Source organism: Drosophila mauritiana, chromosome 3L, assembly GCF_004382145.1.
Source record: "Drosophila mauritiana strain mau12 chromosome 3L, ASM438214v1, whole genome shotgun sequence".
NCBI lineage: Eukaryota > Metazoa > Arthropoda > Insecta > Diptera > Drosophilidae > Drosophila > Drosophila mauritiana.
The window spans coordinates 11,728,788-11,745,233 of NC_046669.1; the positions used below are offsets into that span (position 1 = coordinate 11,728,788).

Below are 16,446 nucleotides of genomic sequence, written 5' to 3' on the forward strand. Positions count from 1 at the left end.
AGATGGTTTTGAAAATATTGGCGGGGGGGTTTGCCCTATGCAAATGTTTCGCTTTAGCATTGGTAATTTATGAAAACATTCAATTCGACGAATTCCACCTGCTGTGGCTCCTAATGATCTCAGTTCGAAAATTATATATTCCGATCATGCTGCGAGCCAAAAAGAAAAACTTTGCAGCACCGAAATGTTGGAACTCCCCCTACTAAAAATGGAAATATTTCGCCTAGATTTATTACACAAAATGATCCATGAATGATTTTTATGCGTTTGTTTAATGCTCGCTGCGAATTTATAAATAACCCGAAATTTAGAGCGAGCTGTCTGCCATATTTGGTGGCAAATCAATTTACAACTTTTGCCCCGACTTCGAAATGAACACAAAATGTTCGCTTGATTTCGCTCGGAACGTTCTTTATTTAGACAGATTAATGAGTGGCCCGGTCTGGTCTGTTGTCATTTCATGCCTCTCAGTTGTCAAATTAAGGCCTATGCAATATGTGTTTATTGTACTTATGTTTAAGTGTATAAAACTGCAAGTGTCGCGTCGTCTTAATGGTCGCACTTCAGCTTTTCGCCCCAAAACTGACAGTCGTACAATTGGAAATTAGCTCGAAATTTGCGTATCTTTTTAAGTGCGAATTAAACGATCTCAAGTGCCGAATGAGGCAATCACTCTATGAAAGCATAAAGCATATATGTATAAATATTTGTCTTTGTAATCTGAAGTAATGGTTGCCCATATAAAGTGGATTACTTTATGGAACTTCAATAATGTATTATCTTTTGGATTCATGCCATGTGGGCGTACCGTTCTCTTAACACCCGGATATTGGCATTGGAAAAATGTTAAACTTACAAGTAATGATGCTGTTTTTATAAAAAACAGTAAAGTTCAAGTCTGGCAGTCTTATAATTACCCCTAGTAAATAATCTAATTGCGTTATTGCTGCTATTTCCGCTTTAAGCTTAAGCACAACTGCGAACTTCCTTTAATTGTAGTGTTGAACAAGTTCACAAATCAAGAAAATTTTTATACTCTAACAGCAGTAAGAAAGTGAGTTAAATCCAGTTTCAGCCACATTCTATGGAGAGTGTTACATTTTAGTGGAGCAGCCTCAACTTTCTGGGGGACACTTCATTTGACTGGCCGGCTAATAGATTTGTGCCAGATTTTAACATTTGCCAGACCAACCGGTTGAACAGTAGCTCAACTTTTACATGGGTCGCTTTATGTTTTAGTTGTAAAAAAAAAATAAAATACAATCCAACAGAGTGAAGGTAAGTTCTGTAAGATGGTAAAGGTTTTGCCCTTTTTGGGGAAAAGAAAAGCAAAGGCCACACACGTTGAAGTTTTGTTTTTTTTTGGGTTTTGTTTTTCCACTTACAAGTACAACGAAATTAGAGAAATTTTCTGAAGAGCCATACAAATGTGTAAATGTAAATAGAAACAACTTTCGCGTGGTAAAAGCCCTGAAAAAATCGGAGAATTTACAACGGCTACTTATGGCGAGGTCGAGCAAAAAAAATTGAAAGAGTTTCTTAGGAGGTGTGGCGGATTTGACTAATCCAGAAGCCACATCAGTTAATATATAAAAAAAAGGACGGACAGCAGAAATTTACATAAATTTGGATTTGGCACACCTTGCCACACATTTGAATGTCTTCATTTAGGTTCAATTTTCACTGCTGTTGTGGGTGTCGCACTCCAAAAATTATACGTATTTATGTGCGACAGTGAAAGCCATAGAAATATGATCATATAAATCAACCTGAATGCACACCCTTTTTTTTATGATTTTCTGACATTATTTTTTTCATTTTTGGGTTTCCGCTTGATGTTTCAGTTGTTTTTGGTGTGGTGTTGGCTATTGTTGGGCTGCCCAAAAGGATTAAATGCTCATAAATGGCACCCAAAACGCGTGTGGTCTTTTGGAATGGCCGGTTATGTGAAATCGGAGGGCAGGAGAACTTGTTTCATAAATGAAGTTCAATTCCATTGAAATGAACTGGGAAAGTTCAAGGAACACTTGAAACTCGCCGACATTATATACAACTTGTATGCACATTGTAATCATTTAAAGAAATCAAATCAAGTGGTAAAAATGATATGTTACTATGAAATTATATTTATTTAAAAATATTAGAAATAAATCTAAGCTGAACTTCCATTTCAGGCATAAACAAATATTTATCTAATTGCATTCGAAGAAATGCTCAGCAAAAAATTCGTGGAATTTTCTCAAAAGATTTGGCAACCAAAACAAATTCATAGATGCATTAAAAAACCATTTGTACAAGTGATTCCCCCCCACCCCGCTGATGTCAGCCAATTCCAACTAATTCACAATAGTAAAAATTCCAATAGACTCGTGGAATTTGTACTGCCATTTAGCACAGTGACAGAGTCAACAACAAAAGGCCATTAAAAATAATTTGAATAAATCAAGGGAGGGTAGCGTGAAAAATTAATGTTTAGCCACTGCAAATGTCCAGTCGTGAATCAGGCAATAACAATATTCTCATCTACAACTAACTCACACTCACGATCAAATAATCAATAGATGCGAGTTTCCAACCGGAGGTGCGGATAATTTATGAATGTGATTAGCATTGCCATTGTATCCGCAGAAGATCTCATGGGCCATCTTTGTTTTGGCCAGATGAAATCATAATAGTTAGTGGCTAACTCGGAGGTGTGAAGCGGCATAAAAAGATGAGGGAAAATATGAATACATTAGGTTACATTCGAACTAATTTATGATGGGTATATTTTACTAACAGAACCACTTTCAAGAACCACTGACATGGCATATTTGACATATTTCTAAATGTCAGGTTCAAAATAAGTTTTTTTTGTTTTTTCTATCAAATTGAGCAACTTTTAAAAATTCACTCCCTTTAAGACAAAATTTATATTCGGTTAAAAAGAAATGCTAATGGAGGAGAGCACGATCCCGAACATTCCCAACGAGGTCATCAACTACGTTGAGGAGCAGCACGCCCGGCACCGCGAGTTGACCAAGCAGAAGAAGAGCCTGAAGAAGTGCATCAAAAAGGTGCAGGGCATGCTGAAAATGATCGAAGGTCGCAATGATGGACTACCGTGCACAATTGCCGCCGGCAACATCTATCAGCAGTGCACCGTGCAAGAATTGAGGCTAAATCTAACCGCCAAGCTAACGATCTACGTGGGTAAGTTCGTCAAGGTTCACCGGAAGCTATTGGGCATACATTGGGATCTCAGCCAGGATTACGAGACGATCTGCGAGAACGCAAACAGCATAGATCTAGTCAACTGAATGAATGGATGATGTATGCTATAAACATCTTGTAATACATACATATACTCGAACTCACAGATTGCATACCGGAAATATCTGCAAGCAAAAGGCATACAGTGGATACGGATACGGATACCTACTATTTCATTTGTAGATACAAATATGATATGTTACCATAAATCACAATTATTTAATAATCAACATTTTACACTCCTCGAAACTCATGTTCTTTGCGATTAAATCAGGTATTTCCCAGGTATTTCACTCACTCACTGATGGAGTTAGATAGATAGTGCTCCCCAAAGACAATGGGGAGTCAGCGGATTTCAACTTGAGCGACAACTTGGATCATTAAAGGCATTAGTGTCGGAGGCAGCAGAAGTCAGCAGCGGGCCAAGCAACCGAATCAAATTTCGTCTGAATTTTCATAGTTGAATTTCCCTGCAAAGTGGAAAAGGGGCGGCCAGGTGGGCAGTGGGGATCAGAGGTGGAGCAGCAGAGGCGTAGCCGAGTCACCTTGTCATAATTAAATGTGTAATGTTTGTCTTCGCTTTCAACACCCTTCCCGCTTCCACGAACTCTTCGCAGCTCAACTCTCATCTCTACCCATCCCCAAATAGACCCCAACCCCCTACCCCCCCTTCTCCGCTTAACGCCTCCACAGATGATGTTGTTGCTGCTCAACGAGGCATGGTCTTCGAAATGGGGATTTCTTATGATCCTAACTCCGACAAAGTGCAATAACATTTTTCGGTGCTTAAAAATGCTAGAAAATATAAAATAATATATGTTTACTAATAAAAATGCAATGCATTGAAAATCAATGCAAAAACCAAAACACCAATTTAAGTTTTTGTACTTAAAATCTGTAAACTGTTTATGTAAAACCAGATCTATAAACTATAAGACTTATAGCTCATTACTATAATATAATTTTAACGTAATAAAACCTCGATAAATGTCTTTATTTAGTTTTTATGGAAATTGTTAAAATGATATAACTTTTTGTACAAGAAAACTGCAGCTATAGAAAGATCGGGGGGGCTTTTCCCCAACTTTATGGATATGAAATAAACATGTAACGCGCTAGGCGTGAATTGGAAAAATCATGGGCATTTCATCAGCTTAAAAACTCTATTTCTTTTTTATATTTCCGAAACTGGTTCCGCTTCGCTCGTCTCAAAAGCGAAAAGTGCGTCGGCTTTGGAAGAAAAAACCCCCTAAAAGTCCCGCTCATCTGTGAGCCCCTTTGGAGCCATTGTTGTGTGTGTGCTTTGTTCGACTTTCTTTTGTGTGTTGCAGTTGTAGCTGTATTGTTTGGCTGCATTTCGCTTTGCACTGTGCTTCGTTGCTGTTATTTTTGTTGTTGCTGCAGATGAGATTGTTTGTTGTCGCTGTTGTTGTTGCGCTGGCACGTGCGTCAAAAGCGTGCCCATGTGGAAATTTACTGCTGCAGCTTGTTACCAAAGTGGTTAGTGGTATAATTAAAATAATGTTAGTTACACGATTTTACGCAATTAATTTAAATTCAATTACTAAAAGCAGAATAAATTAAACATCGACACCTTTTAGACAGTTTGGAAACTCTTTGATATAGTACATATGTAGATATAAAGGTTTTTCATTCAAATAAATTTAATAATTTTTTTCATATACTAAATAAGATATTTCTCTAGCACGTAAGAAATTAAATAGATTTTATTGCGATTAAACAATTTAATAAACATTTAAGATATTAAAGATATAATACTAAAACGTTTTTTCCAACACTTAAATATTTTGTAAGCTGCCAAATCTTCTATTGCCCAACTCTGTTTATTTCCCATTGGGCATCCGAGCTTAAAAGCCCCTACATTGATTGTTTTGTTTGGGGCCTTTGTAATCTTTTGAACATTTTTCTCTCTCGTATTTAATAATCCATCAATTTAAGTTACGAAAAATGAAGTAATTTCGGTGCGACTGCTGATTTGTTTGGCATTTACGGCGTGGACGAAATCGGAGGCGAACCCTCGCGACTCGTGCCCAATGTTGTTAACAAGTCTGATTAATGTCCCCGATTAGCATAAGTAAACATTAAGCAAATTATGTATGTATGGTACATACATACGTACATTCATTTGTACATCGGGTTCGGCGGGCGGGTTCGTTTCGTGATTCAATATTAGATTTCTTGATTGGCCGTCTATTATTTTACTTGTGCCTTGATTTTTTGCGCTAATCAGTAAACAACCGAGCTGGCCCAAAAGTCAAATAAGTGCTGGAAAAACTCCAACACCAATAACGGCTGTAAACAACCTTTAGCGTTAATTAAAAGTGTACACAGAAATTTGCATTCACGACAAAATTGGTTAACGAAACATTTATGCTACAGTGGAGCATCAATAAAAATATTTGAGTTAACTTTTATATCCATTTGCCCAACAGAAATTGAAAGATCTATCAGAACCTAACGTGAGTTTCACTCTAGACAACAGTTTACGTAGTGACGAAGCACACCACGCAATATATCTGCATAGTTTTATAAACACATATTAATTATTATTAAAATTGCATCAGTTTTGTTGCCAGTTTTAGATAGCCAGTGTGCCCTGTACCCGTAGCATACACATAAAAAATGAGCTAGGCTGGCCAGTTCGCCTTTTTGATTGAGTTTGTCGGCGGATTTATGCGCTGACCACTGCTGGCGGCGATTTGGCGGTTTTGGTTTTGGATTTCGGTTTTTGAATTTGGCGTGTTGAAGCTGAGCGCCGTCCCAACTGTCAGCCGTGATAAATGCCCCTGGATATAGATAGGAATTCAGTATTGGCCGGCATAAATAATTCGGATGTAATTGGAAAAGCCGCTGTGATTATTTTGACATTCGTGCCGGCTTGCAGGTGAATAATTTCTGCATATGCCAGAATCGAAAAAATATTCAATTAACATTTTTCCTTTATATATATATGGGTTTTCCATGACCTTTACGTTGATAATTGCTGTGGCAATTAGTTACTTTATGATTGAAAAGCTTTTTAGAAGCTCTGATAAGATTAGTGACTTAATTCAGCAATTATTTGCATTGCTTACGTTAAATGGAAATCAATTTCCTGTAAGCCGTGTTGTTGAATAATTTAAGCTCATATTAGCTCATGGGAAGCAATTATTGAAAGCCATTAAATCATTAATTAATAAATATTTTGTAAAAGGGGTTATATGCATGGGTATAATATAAAGAAATTCATATTTAAATCTTGTAAAATAAATATTAAATTCTTAGTAACTTCAGATATGTAAAAAATTGGCATTTGTTATGCTAATTTTTTAAGAACAATAATCAAAATAACAATAGCACCCCATAGAACATATTTATTATCCCATCTTGCCATCATGCGCACAATATTGGTCCATATTTCATATGATACCACCTATAAGGAAGTTGGCTGCCCACTCACAAGTCAAGTTCAATGGCAATCGGTAGTTTGAAGCATTCGTTATGCTGTCACTCACCTTTCTCTACCACTCATTCATTAGCAATATTAAATTGCCGTTTTTTTTGTTTTTTTGTCGATTTTGGTATTCCCCGCGAATTTGTTTGGCTGTAACGAAATGAAGCCAAAATAAAATGTAAAGCTGTTTGATTAATGGCATTTACCAACTGGTGAGCAACACTTACGATAATGATTATTGTTCGAACGATCGAGCGGGTTGAGAATAGCTATGGTAAATAGATGGACTGCACATGGGGGGCTATTAATCAAAACCTTACACAATTGGGAAAAACAAAAGCATTCGAATGGGGCCAAAACAAAAGCCTATGTTCCATCTTCGAATCGAAAACCAAAAACCAAGGCGGCACGTTCTGCTCGTGCGACACTTGCCAAGCGCCCCCATATTGGGGATAGCTTATATATTTATGCCCATTATAATATAGGCACGATCCCACTCACATTATAATGATTGCCATGATACCGCAGAGGTGGCATTTTGATATGCGATGTGCTGCCAACGCCAATGACGCCCCCATCGCTCTCGAGCCTGGCCTAATCTTCTGTCTTCTGGCCATGGCTAGGTCTGCGGATATATATGGCTATAATGTTGAGACAAAGCTCTTCGATTCCGCATCGAAATCGAAATCCACAAGTTTTCACATCGCTCCGGTGGCGTTTTTCGTGCTAAGCGTGCGTCTGTGCTCATTAATAAAACCACTGCGATCCTATCCCATCTGATATATATATCCATTCACACAGATATATATATTCGTCGCACTGTGGGGCCAATGAACTTAAAAAGCGCACCGATTACCCGTGCATTGGAAATCTGATCCCGAATGTCTAAACATATTCCTTCGCCATAAAACGAAAGTGAAAACCCAGCTGGAAGGTAAATGATCTAGTTACAGAATTGTGAAACTACTGAATAGAATTTCTAGGCAGCCAGACAAAGGCAATATATACAAAAAAGTTATATTTATTAAATTAAAAAAAAACTTGTATTTCTATGTAATCAAGAATTTAGATTTTCAATAACTAGTAATTATCAAACTTCCTCTTATCAAATTTTTCAAGTTTTTAAAAATATACAGATCTGAATAATAAAATATTACAAAATAATCCGAAAGTGAAAAGCTGTAAATCTTAGTTTGAAAAACTAAATCTGATACCCATAAATCATCGCTTATAGTTATTAATGGCTTAGTGCTTCCAAAAACACCAAAAAAGTGTAAATCAACAGCGCCGTGAACTCTCCGATTTCATCCCATTTCCATTAGTTATGCATCCCACTGTGCCGCCCGCACACTTGGCCGAAAAAAAAGGCTTTAAAATAAACTCCAACTTGAGGCCAACTTGCGTTGGTGTTGCACTTTTTCGATTCGGATTCGGATTCGAGTTTGAGTTTGAGCTAAAGATGGAGCCTGAAGTTGGAGGTGCAGTTGCAGTTTCGGTTTTCAGCGATTTTAAACGGATTCATACGGCGAGAGTCGCCAGTTTTCGTGGCTTTTCTGTACAAATTTCCTAAAGGGTTTAGTTTTTGTTTCTGCCTGCACTGCAGTTGCGTGGGCCATTGAGCAGCGTCTTTTTCTCAACTTTTTCATTTTTATTTTTTTTTTTCGATTTGAGCCGGCTGCTGCTGTTGTGGCCATAAATTTGTTGGTTGAGACTTGGGTTTTTTTTTTGTATTTTGTGGCTGCCGTGAAAGTTGCGTAAATCAGCGTGAAGTAGAAGAAAAGTTCAATAGTATTGAAAATAATTGTAGAAAGTTTTTATTTTTTATTCGCCCCCAACTTCGCCCTGCCGGCCGCAAAGTGTTTATTCAACGACCAGATACATAGATACATAGATAGATAGATACGCTCGAAGGCGTGTACCAGCCGTAGCAATCGAACCTTAATTGACTTTCGTTTGTCTCGCCACATTTTTTTTTTTGTCAAGTTTTACATAAAACACTTGAGATTCAAAACTTCAATCGTTTCTTTTGTTCTCCGCAGGAAAAATTTTGCGACACCCATTTCAACATGACAATCAATGTTAATAAAAATCAATTAAATAATATGAAAATAAAAATGGTTTTAAACCCATTATTGTTTTCTCATTTAATTCATTCTTCTGTAAAAGTACAGTTGCTACTCAATATGTTAGTCATTGCCTCTATTCATGTTGACATGGTAATAACTTAATTCTTTTCCAAGGCAATTAGTTTCGATGCATATCGAATCAAAAGATTATTTTACAAAGAACTTGTCTGGGGCAAGATCTAAATTCTAAACCTAGGCGCCATGTCAGCCGGGAATCGTTTAACATGCATTCATATATGGTTATGTAATTTACATCAGGTTTATTTATTCTGAAATCGTATCGAGCTAATGGCTAACAGACAGATATGATAATTTGTTAGTTGTCTCAATCAACTTGGCCGACCTTTGACGAGGTCGGGTTATGTATTTTAGTTTCAGGGGTTAAAACAAAGATCTCAACTAAGATATCTGAAGGTTTAAGGTTACGGCACTGTAATTTGATATGTTACTTTTGATTTTAATCTAGAAATAATAAACAATATTATTTCATAGTGTAGAATTTTCATAATTAAAAAAATCCCAACAACTTGCTTGTTAAAATTAGATTTACACTTTGTATCCCTATTTTGCAGCTTCACCTAAATTTTTTTAATATGGGTATTGTTTTCCAGCGAAATTTCTCCCCTTTTTATAGCGCACATGATTATGGGTTTCGCCAGATAAACTCATTAATAAATCCAGACTCTGATTCGAGCACATTAAGCTGTCCATTAGCGTAATACATCAGCCGTCGACGGTCTGTAATTTCGATCTGAAATTAATGTAGGACAGAAAGTTCCAACGTGGTCTCGACTCGTTTCATATTCCCCAGCGATAGCTGACACCTCTTATCCAACTCCCAGTTGGTGGACCACAAAACCGGCAGTCATACATACGTGTCCGACATCCAGGCATTAACCGTGTAAGCTTTAGTTACCGATCCACATCCCAGGTGCTCCAAACGCAATCCCAGTTCCCAAATTCAGGCACATCCGTGGTCAGCCAAGTGTCGCAGCTGACCCACATTCCTGTGGAAAAAACGAGCCACCAAACTACTACCCAAATGAAATGTTTATAAAATGAAATCAACAAAAAATAAATTACACAAAATGGCAAAAAGAAAATCCCAGCCTCGCCTCAACTGACTGACAGAAACGGTTCGTCGTCGTCGTCGATGCCAAAAAAAGGAAACCAGTCGACAACTTTATGATGGGAACAAACCGAAACCGAAATCGCCAGCAAAAACAAAAAAAATATAAAAAACAAGACAAAAAAAAAACGGTTTTGAAAATCGAAAACTGCGTTGACGTCCGGTACAGGAGCAATTAGGCAGCGGTCTTATCAACGTCGCTCAGTTTCGTGAATAAATCTCAGCAGCCAAGTGTTGGTAAGTAAATTTCGTCGCAAATTTAAAAGCAATTAAGTGGCGAACAGATCGAAGTCCTAATGCTCTTTGTTAACAAACATAAGGTATTTTATTATGGAAATAAAGGAAAATATTTAAGCCTAAATTAAATGCAGAGCAGTCATTAACAGATAGTTTTTTTAAAGTCCCTATAAACCTATTTAAAATCCCCTTAAGTTTTCCTATACTTCTTTAATTAGTTATAAACAACTTTTAAATATGCTTAGTTCTGATTATTAGAGAATATATTCAATTTTTAAAATCACATATCACCCAGATCTATAATATTTATGTAGGCCCAGTTAAATGGTTATTACTTAAAATTGTCATTCCGAAACAATATTGAATAGATATAGTTTAGAACGTGGCTTCCAGAATTTAATTAAACTCACCATCAAAGGAAACTTTATAAAAAAATCTCTGAACGTCCTTCGAAAAAACTTCTGAGAACTTAAAAGTAACGTTCAATAAAACGACAAAAACTCATACGCCAAACATAAAAAAGAAAACATAAAGTTTGCATTGCCTTTGAACGACCTTCGCCATTATTTTTGTTTCGGTTGTTTTCTGATCGGTTACCTTTAAAAGTATTTCGCTGTTGTTGCTATTTTTTCTCCAGCACACAAGTGGCTTATATACACAGCTATGTACATATAGACATATACATATATAAATTTGTTGCGGATGCATAAAACATGTTACCGATCTCCACGGAGTTGCCTTTGCCTCCAGGTAAACCCAACTCAAATTAACCCATTTTTAATGGTTTGCAGGCAACATTCAAACAAATGTTAAATAAGTTCTCAGTGTATAAAATCTGAGTTTAATAAAATAAAATCATTTTAGAAATAATTTGGACAAATTTGCCTACAAAACTAACTAAGTAAGCATACTAAATAGAAATTTAAAAACATTTTTAAAAATTGTTTGTTTTGGTTTAAATCAATGTATTCTAAAATGATGATGTAAAATGAATTTTATTATTGTTACGATACTATTGCTTAATTTGTACGTTTTCTTTCTTTAAGTATTTGGCTTATTTGTGGCCAATGGTTGTCAATGGGTTAAGATACCTCCAGTCAAATGAGCTCAGCTGACGGTGCGTGTTCATCCGTTGGGCCAAGTTTCCATCAAGCCGGGCTTGCAGCATGTAGCCAAGAAGATTGGCAACACCGCTTCCTTGTTGCCAATTTCCAAGAGTGGCGTGATTTCTCTCCCCCAAATGCGTGTGTGTTGGTGAAGCATTTGAAGGTCGCACAATGTTTGCTAGCTGTGTGAAGAGGGGGTGGGTTGAGGTACACTGAAGAAAATATTCAAAAGGCAAAGTTATTTAATCAATCTTTAAAAATTATTCAATTTAAATAATAATTTCATTTGAAATAAGTGCATATATCTGATTGGGTTATTTTTATACCAATTATATAGACCTTTTTAACTTCTTAATGTAAATAAAGATAAACTAAAATTTTCCGCTTATAAACCAAAATTTTCTCAGTGCATTAAAAACGCGCCAAAAACTTGGGAGCACCCGAAGCCGCTTTCAGTTCAATTTTCAGTTGCACCTAATGAATCTTGAGATTTATGGCCTTACGTTGGGCTCCACATTTTTTGTCCGTTTTGGCATTTGGCTGTTTTAGATCTAAGCCAAGTTTGGGATCTTTCAATCTGATGATTTATGCATTTGGCAGCGCTTCGAGCGCATTGGAAATTGCCTTGATTGATGCTGGCAACACTTTTCTCTTAAAAAAAATGCCAGAAGAAAAGCGTATGCTAAAGAAATTGGCTAATCTCTACGAATTATCTTGATCGGAAAAAGTGTGAAATTGTATGCTTTGGGATATTTTTAATTTCCATCAATATTGTTCAGTTTATTTAGCTTGGAAAAATCGAAAAACTTTTAAAAAAATTTGATGTTTAGAAGTGTTTAAAAAATGTTTTCGAGTCCCATGTATTGTTTAATAAGAATTCAAGTTTTTACTTATTACAAAACATTTGTCCTTGCATTGTAAACTAAGCCTATTATTATTATATTAGTATCTTTTAGGCATTTGAAATCTTCCGTATTTTTAAGCCACCATGCACTTTGTTTTGAATAAATGATTGATATACTCAACTTGTCATTTAAGCGCCGATCTGGGATATTTATGCGTTTATTTATTCGATTCGAGTGGCAAGTGATATGCGTGTGATTGGAATCCATCGCAATGCGAATTGACACCGCCTTTGCACTTGGCTGCCACAAAAAGTTGCTCGAGTGGCCAAAACCCCCGTGCATCTCGTATTCACATGGCCGCTGCATTCGAGCTTGGAAGGCGTATCGGGTTTCCACTTCGCCTTCGCTGCAATAATTTTCAGCTCACTTCCAGTGTATCTCGGCATGTCAATTTGTATCTCAACACGGCTTGGCCGATAAAATGTTCAACTAAGTGACAAGCGCTGGTCAAAAATGCAACAATTATGAAAAAAGATGAGAGGCAGAGGCGCCCCAGGGTCATTCACTTGTCTATCGCTCGCTTTATTTGGTCATTTTTTGGTAATCCAAAAAATGTTTCGGCTCTCTGAACACCAAAACAGCCGAAGTAGCCCTTCATTTGCCATTTAAGGCACAGTTTTGTGGGCTTTCTGAAGGTCGGATGGCAGTGCTTCCCATGTAAATTATGTCAATTACTACGCTCGGTGGTCTTTAAGCTTTTGCATTAACTTCAGTTGTCACGACCTTAGTTATCACCCAAGCACACTCGGGTAAAAAAGTGTTAAAAGTTAAGTTTACCTTCTGGTTTGGCTGGCTTTTTTGGGTTTACCACTGCGCTCTTACGTGCATATTGTAAATTATGAAAATTATAGCAAAAAGTTACAAAAGACCAATATGCTAAAAACAGCCAACAAACTCACGAAAGCAGGAAAAAGAATTCAAGCGAAGGTCGAAAAGGTAAAAGTTCTGCAGTTATCAATAAGACTTAAACTTTATCTAAATTATAGAGTGATATAAATGAGTTAAGTCTGACTTCTTAATGTGCTTTGTTGATTTTTTTCTACCCTAGCTCTTTAAAAATAATCCATCTTCTTTTGAATATATTAAATATTTAACAAATGTTCACACAGGAAACACCATTTCACATCTCTGGGTTAACACGACCTTATAAGCTCTAGAAACTGCGATCTTTTGCGCACATATGTGATGGATTTTCTGTTGAGTTTAAAAGATGTTTTGTTTTACATTCGAAACAAAGCTGGGGCATTCATTGAATAGCAAAAGTGGCACATAGATACGAAATACGCGCACTATTTATACACATGATGGTATTTATTCACAAGCTGAGTGTTATTAAAGCGGAAGTGCAGCGTATGGCAACATTTTAGTCCATCTCCGGGCCAATTCTGCTGAGGCAGCAAATGCGAGGAGGCATGCTGCCAGATGATTTAGTAGGCGTTGCAAACACTCGCCATATGCGTGCAGCATGCGGCAGGCAGCCACTTAAACTTCACATCTCTCATGCCACGGAAAACAACAAAACAACAAAAACACACAAACAGAAACAGAAATCAACAGCAGAAGAACAGCGCGACTTTCCTCACTTCCCTCGACTGCTTAAAACATTTCGCACCAGAAGTTGGAAAAAAAGACAGCATTAAGTCATAAAATATATGTAAATTGAACTCAGAATTAAAAAAAAAATATTCTAAAAATGTTTATTTAAGAAAAACCTATTTTTTATTATGGTTAAACCACAAGATTCTTTTTTATATCTATAGTTACTATTTTAATATAATAGAACATTGATAGATTTATTCTGTAAGGATGTTTTTGCATATATTTTTTTTTCTCTCTTAATTTTTTAAGCTTACCACTCCCTCGTTTTTTTCAGTGCTTCATCCTGTTGGATTATGTAGACTGTCCCCTTGAGGAATCCCTTTTTGCAAGCCCCTCATCTTTCAGTTCGGGCTCATTGGAGGCAACGCATGCGCAAATTGCTCGCCGACTGCTCTGGCAATAAATTCATAAAAAATCATTAAGCAGAATTTAAGCATCCACAAGATGCAAACTTCTTCGCGCATGTGAGCAGGGATTGGCAAAGGGATTGGAACCGAGATCGGATTGGGATCGCCATTCTGGATGGAATGGGATGGGCTGTAAGAGCTCTGTAATATCGATGCCGGAGCAGCCGAGATGTCGCATTAATTTCAAGCTTAAGCAATCCACTGTTGGACATCTCCCAAACCCCCATATCCCATATAAATGGTATCTGAAGCACATGGAACACTCGTAAATTTAACGCAGCAGCAGAGGAACGAACCATCCACTTGGTGGAAAAAACAAGGTGACTCGCGGGATAAAGATGTTAGACAAACCCATAAACTATATTAAAAGTGTGCCATTACGGCTTCTTGATGTTATGGCCTTAAAATTTTGTCTAAATGGATTTTTAACATGGCACACTTAAAAAAATCTGTTCACTATTATTAGAATGTGAGGTAAGTCAACACTTGTGCGTTATAGTTATAAACAACTTTTAAATATGCTTAGTTCTGATTATTAGAGAATATATTCAATTTTTAAAATCACATATCACCCAGATCTATAATATTTATGTAGGCCCAGTTAAATGGTTATTACTTAAAATTGTCATTCCGAAACAATATTGAATAGATATAGTTTAGAACGTGGCTTCCAGAATTTAATTAAACTCACCATCAAAGGAAACTTTATAAAAAAATCTCTGAACGTCCTTCGAAAAAACTTCTGAGAACTTAAAAGTAACGTTCAATAAAACGACAAAAACTCATACGCCAAACATAAAAAAGAAAACATAAAGTTTGCATTGCCTTTGAACGACCTTCGCCATTATTTTTGTTTCGGTTGTTTTCTGATCGGTTACCTTTAAAAGTATTTCGCTGTTGTTGCTATTTTTTCTCCAGCACACAAGTGGCTTATATACACAGCTATGTACATATAGACATATACATATATAAATTTGTTGCGGATGCATAAAACATGTTACCGATCTCCACGGAGTTGCCTTTGCCTCCAGGTAAACCCAACTCAAATTAACCCATTTTTAATGGTTTGCAGGCAACATTCAAACAAATGTTAAATAAGTTCTCAGTGTATAAAATCTGAGTTTAATAAAATAAAATCATTTTAGAAATAATTTGGACAAATTTGCCTACAAAACTAACTAAGTAAGCATACTAAATAGAAATTTAAAAACATTTTTAAAAATTGTTTGTTTTGGTTTAAATCAATGTATTCTAAAATGATGATGTAAAATGAATTTTATTATTGTTACGATACTATTGCTTAATTTGTACGTTTTCTTTCTTTAAGTATTTGGCTTATTTGTGGCCAATGGTTGTCAATGGGTTAAGATACCTCCAGTCAAATGAGCTCAGCTGACGGTGCGTGTTCATCCGTTGGGCCAAGTTTCCATCAAGCCGGGCTTGCAGCATGTAGCCAAGAAGATTGGCAACACCGCTTCCTTGTTGCCAATTTCCAAGAGTGGCGTGATTTCTCTCCCCCAAATGCGTGTGTGTTGGTGAAGCATTTGAAGGTCGCACAATGTTTGCTAGCTGTGTGAAGAGGGGGTGGGTTGAGGTACACTGAAGAAAATATTCAAAAGGCAAAGTTATTTAATCAATCTTTAAAAATTATTCAATTTAAATAATAATTTCATTTGAAATAAGTGCATATATCTGATTGGGTTATTTTTATACCAATTATATAGACCTTTTTAACTTCTTAATGTAAATAAAGATAAACTAAAATTTTCCGCTTATAAACCAAAATTTTCTCAGTGCATTAAAAACGCGCCAAAAACTTGGGAGCACCCGAAGCCGCTTTCAGTTCAATTTTCAGTTGCACCTAATGAATCTTGAGATTTATGGCCTTACGTTGGGCTCCACATTTTTTGTCCGTTTTGGCATTTGGCTGTTTTAGATCTAAGCCAAGTTTGGGATCTTTCAATCTGATGATTTATGCATTTGGCAGCGCTTCGAGCGCATTGGAAATTGCCTTGATTGATGCTGGCAACACTTTTCTCTTAAAAAAAATGCCAGAAGAAAAGCGTATGCTAAAGAAATTGGCTAATCTCTACGAATTATCTTGATCGGAAAAAGTGTGAAATTGTATGCTTTGGGATATTTTTAATTTCCATCAATATTGTTCAGTTTATTTAGCTTGGAAAAATCGAAAAACTTTTAAAAAAATTTGATGTTTAGAAGTGTTTAAAAAA

At 36.4% G+C, this 16,446-nt stretch overlaps 1 protein-coding gene across 1 annotated transcript; it reads left to right on the forward strand.

The window, feature by feature from the left end:
• Window positions 1-2,855: 2,855 nt before the first annotated feature.
• LOC117140345 lies at window positions 2,856-3,530 on the forward strand. The gene has a single exon (XM_033303193.1). The coding sequence runs from the start codon at window positions 2,931-2,933 to the stop codon at window positions 3,297-3,299; it is 369 nt and encodes a 122-aa protein (XP_033159084.1). The 5' UTR covers window positions 2,856-2,930; the 3' UTR covers window positions 3,300-3,530.
• The last annotated feature ends 12,916 nt before the right edge of the window (window positions 3,531-16,446 follow it).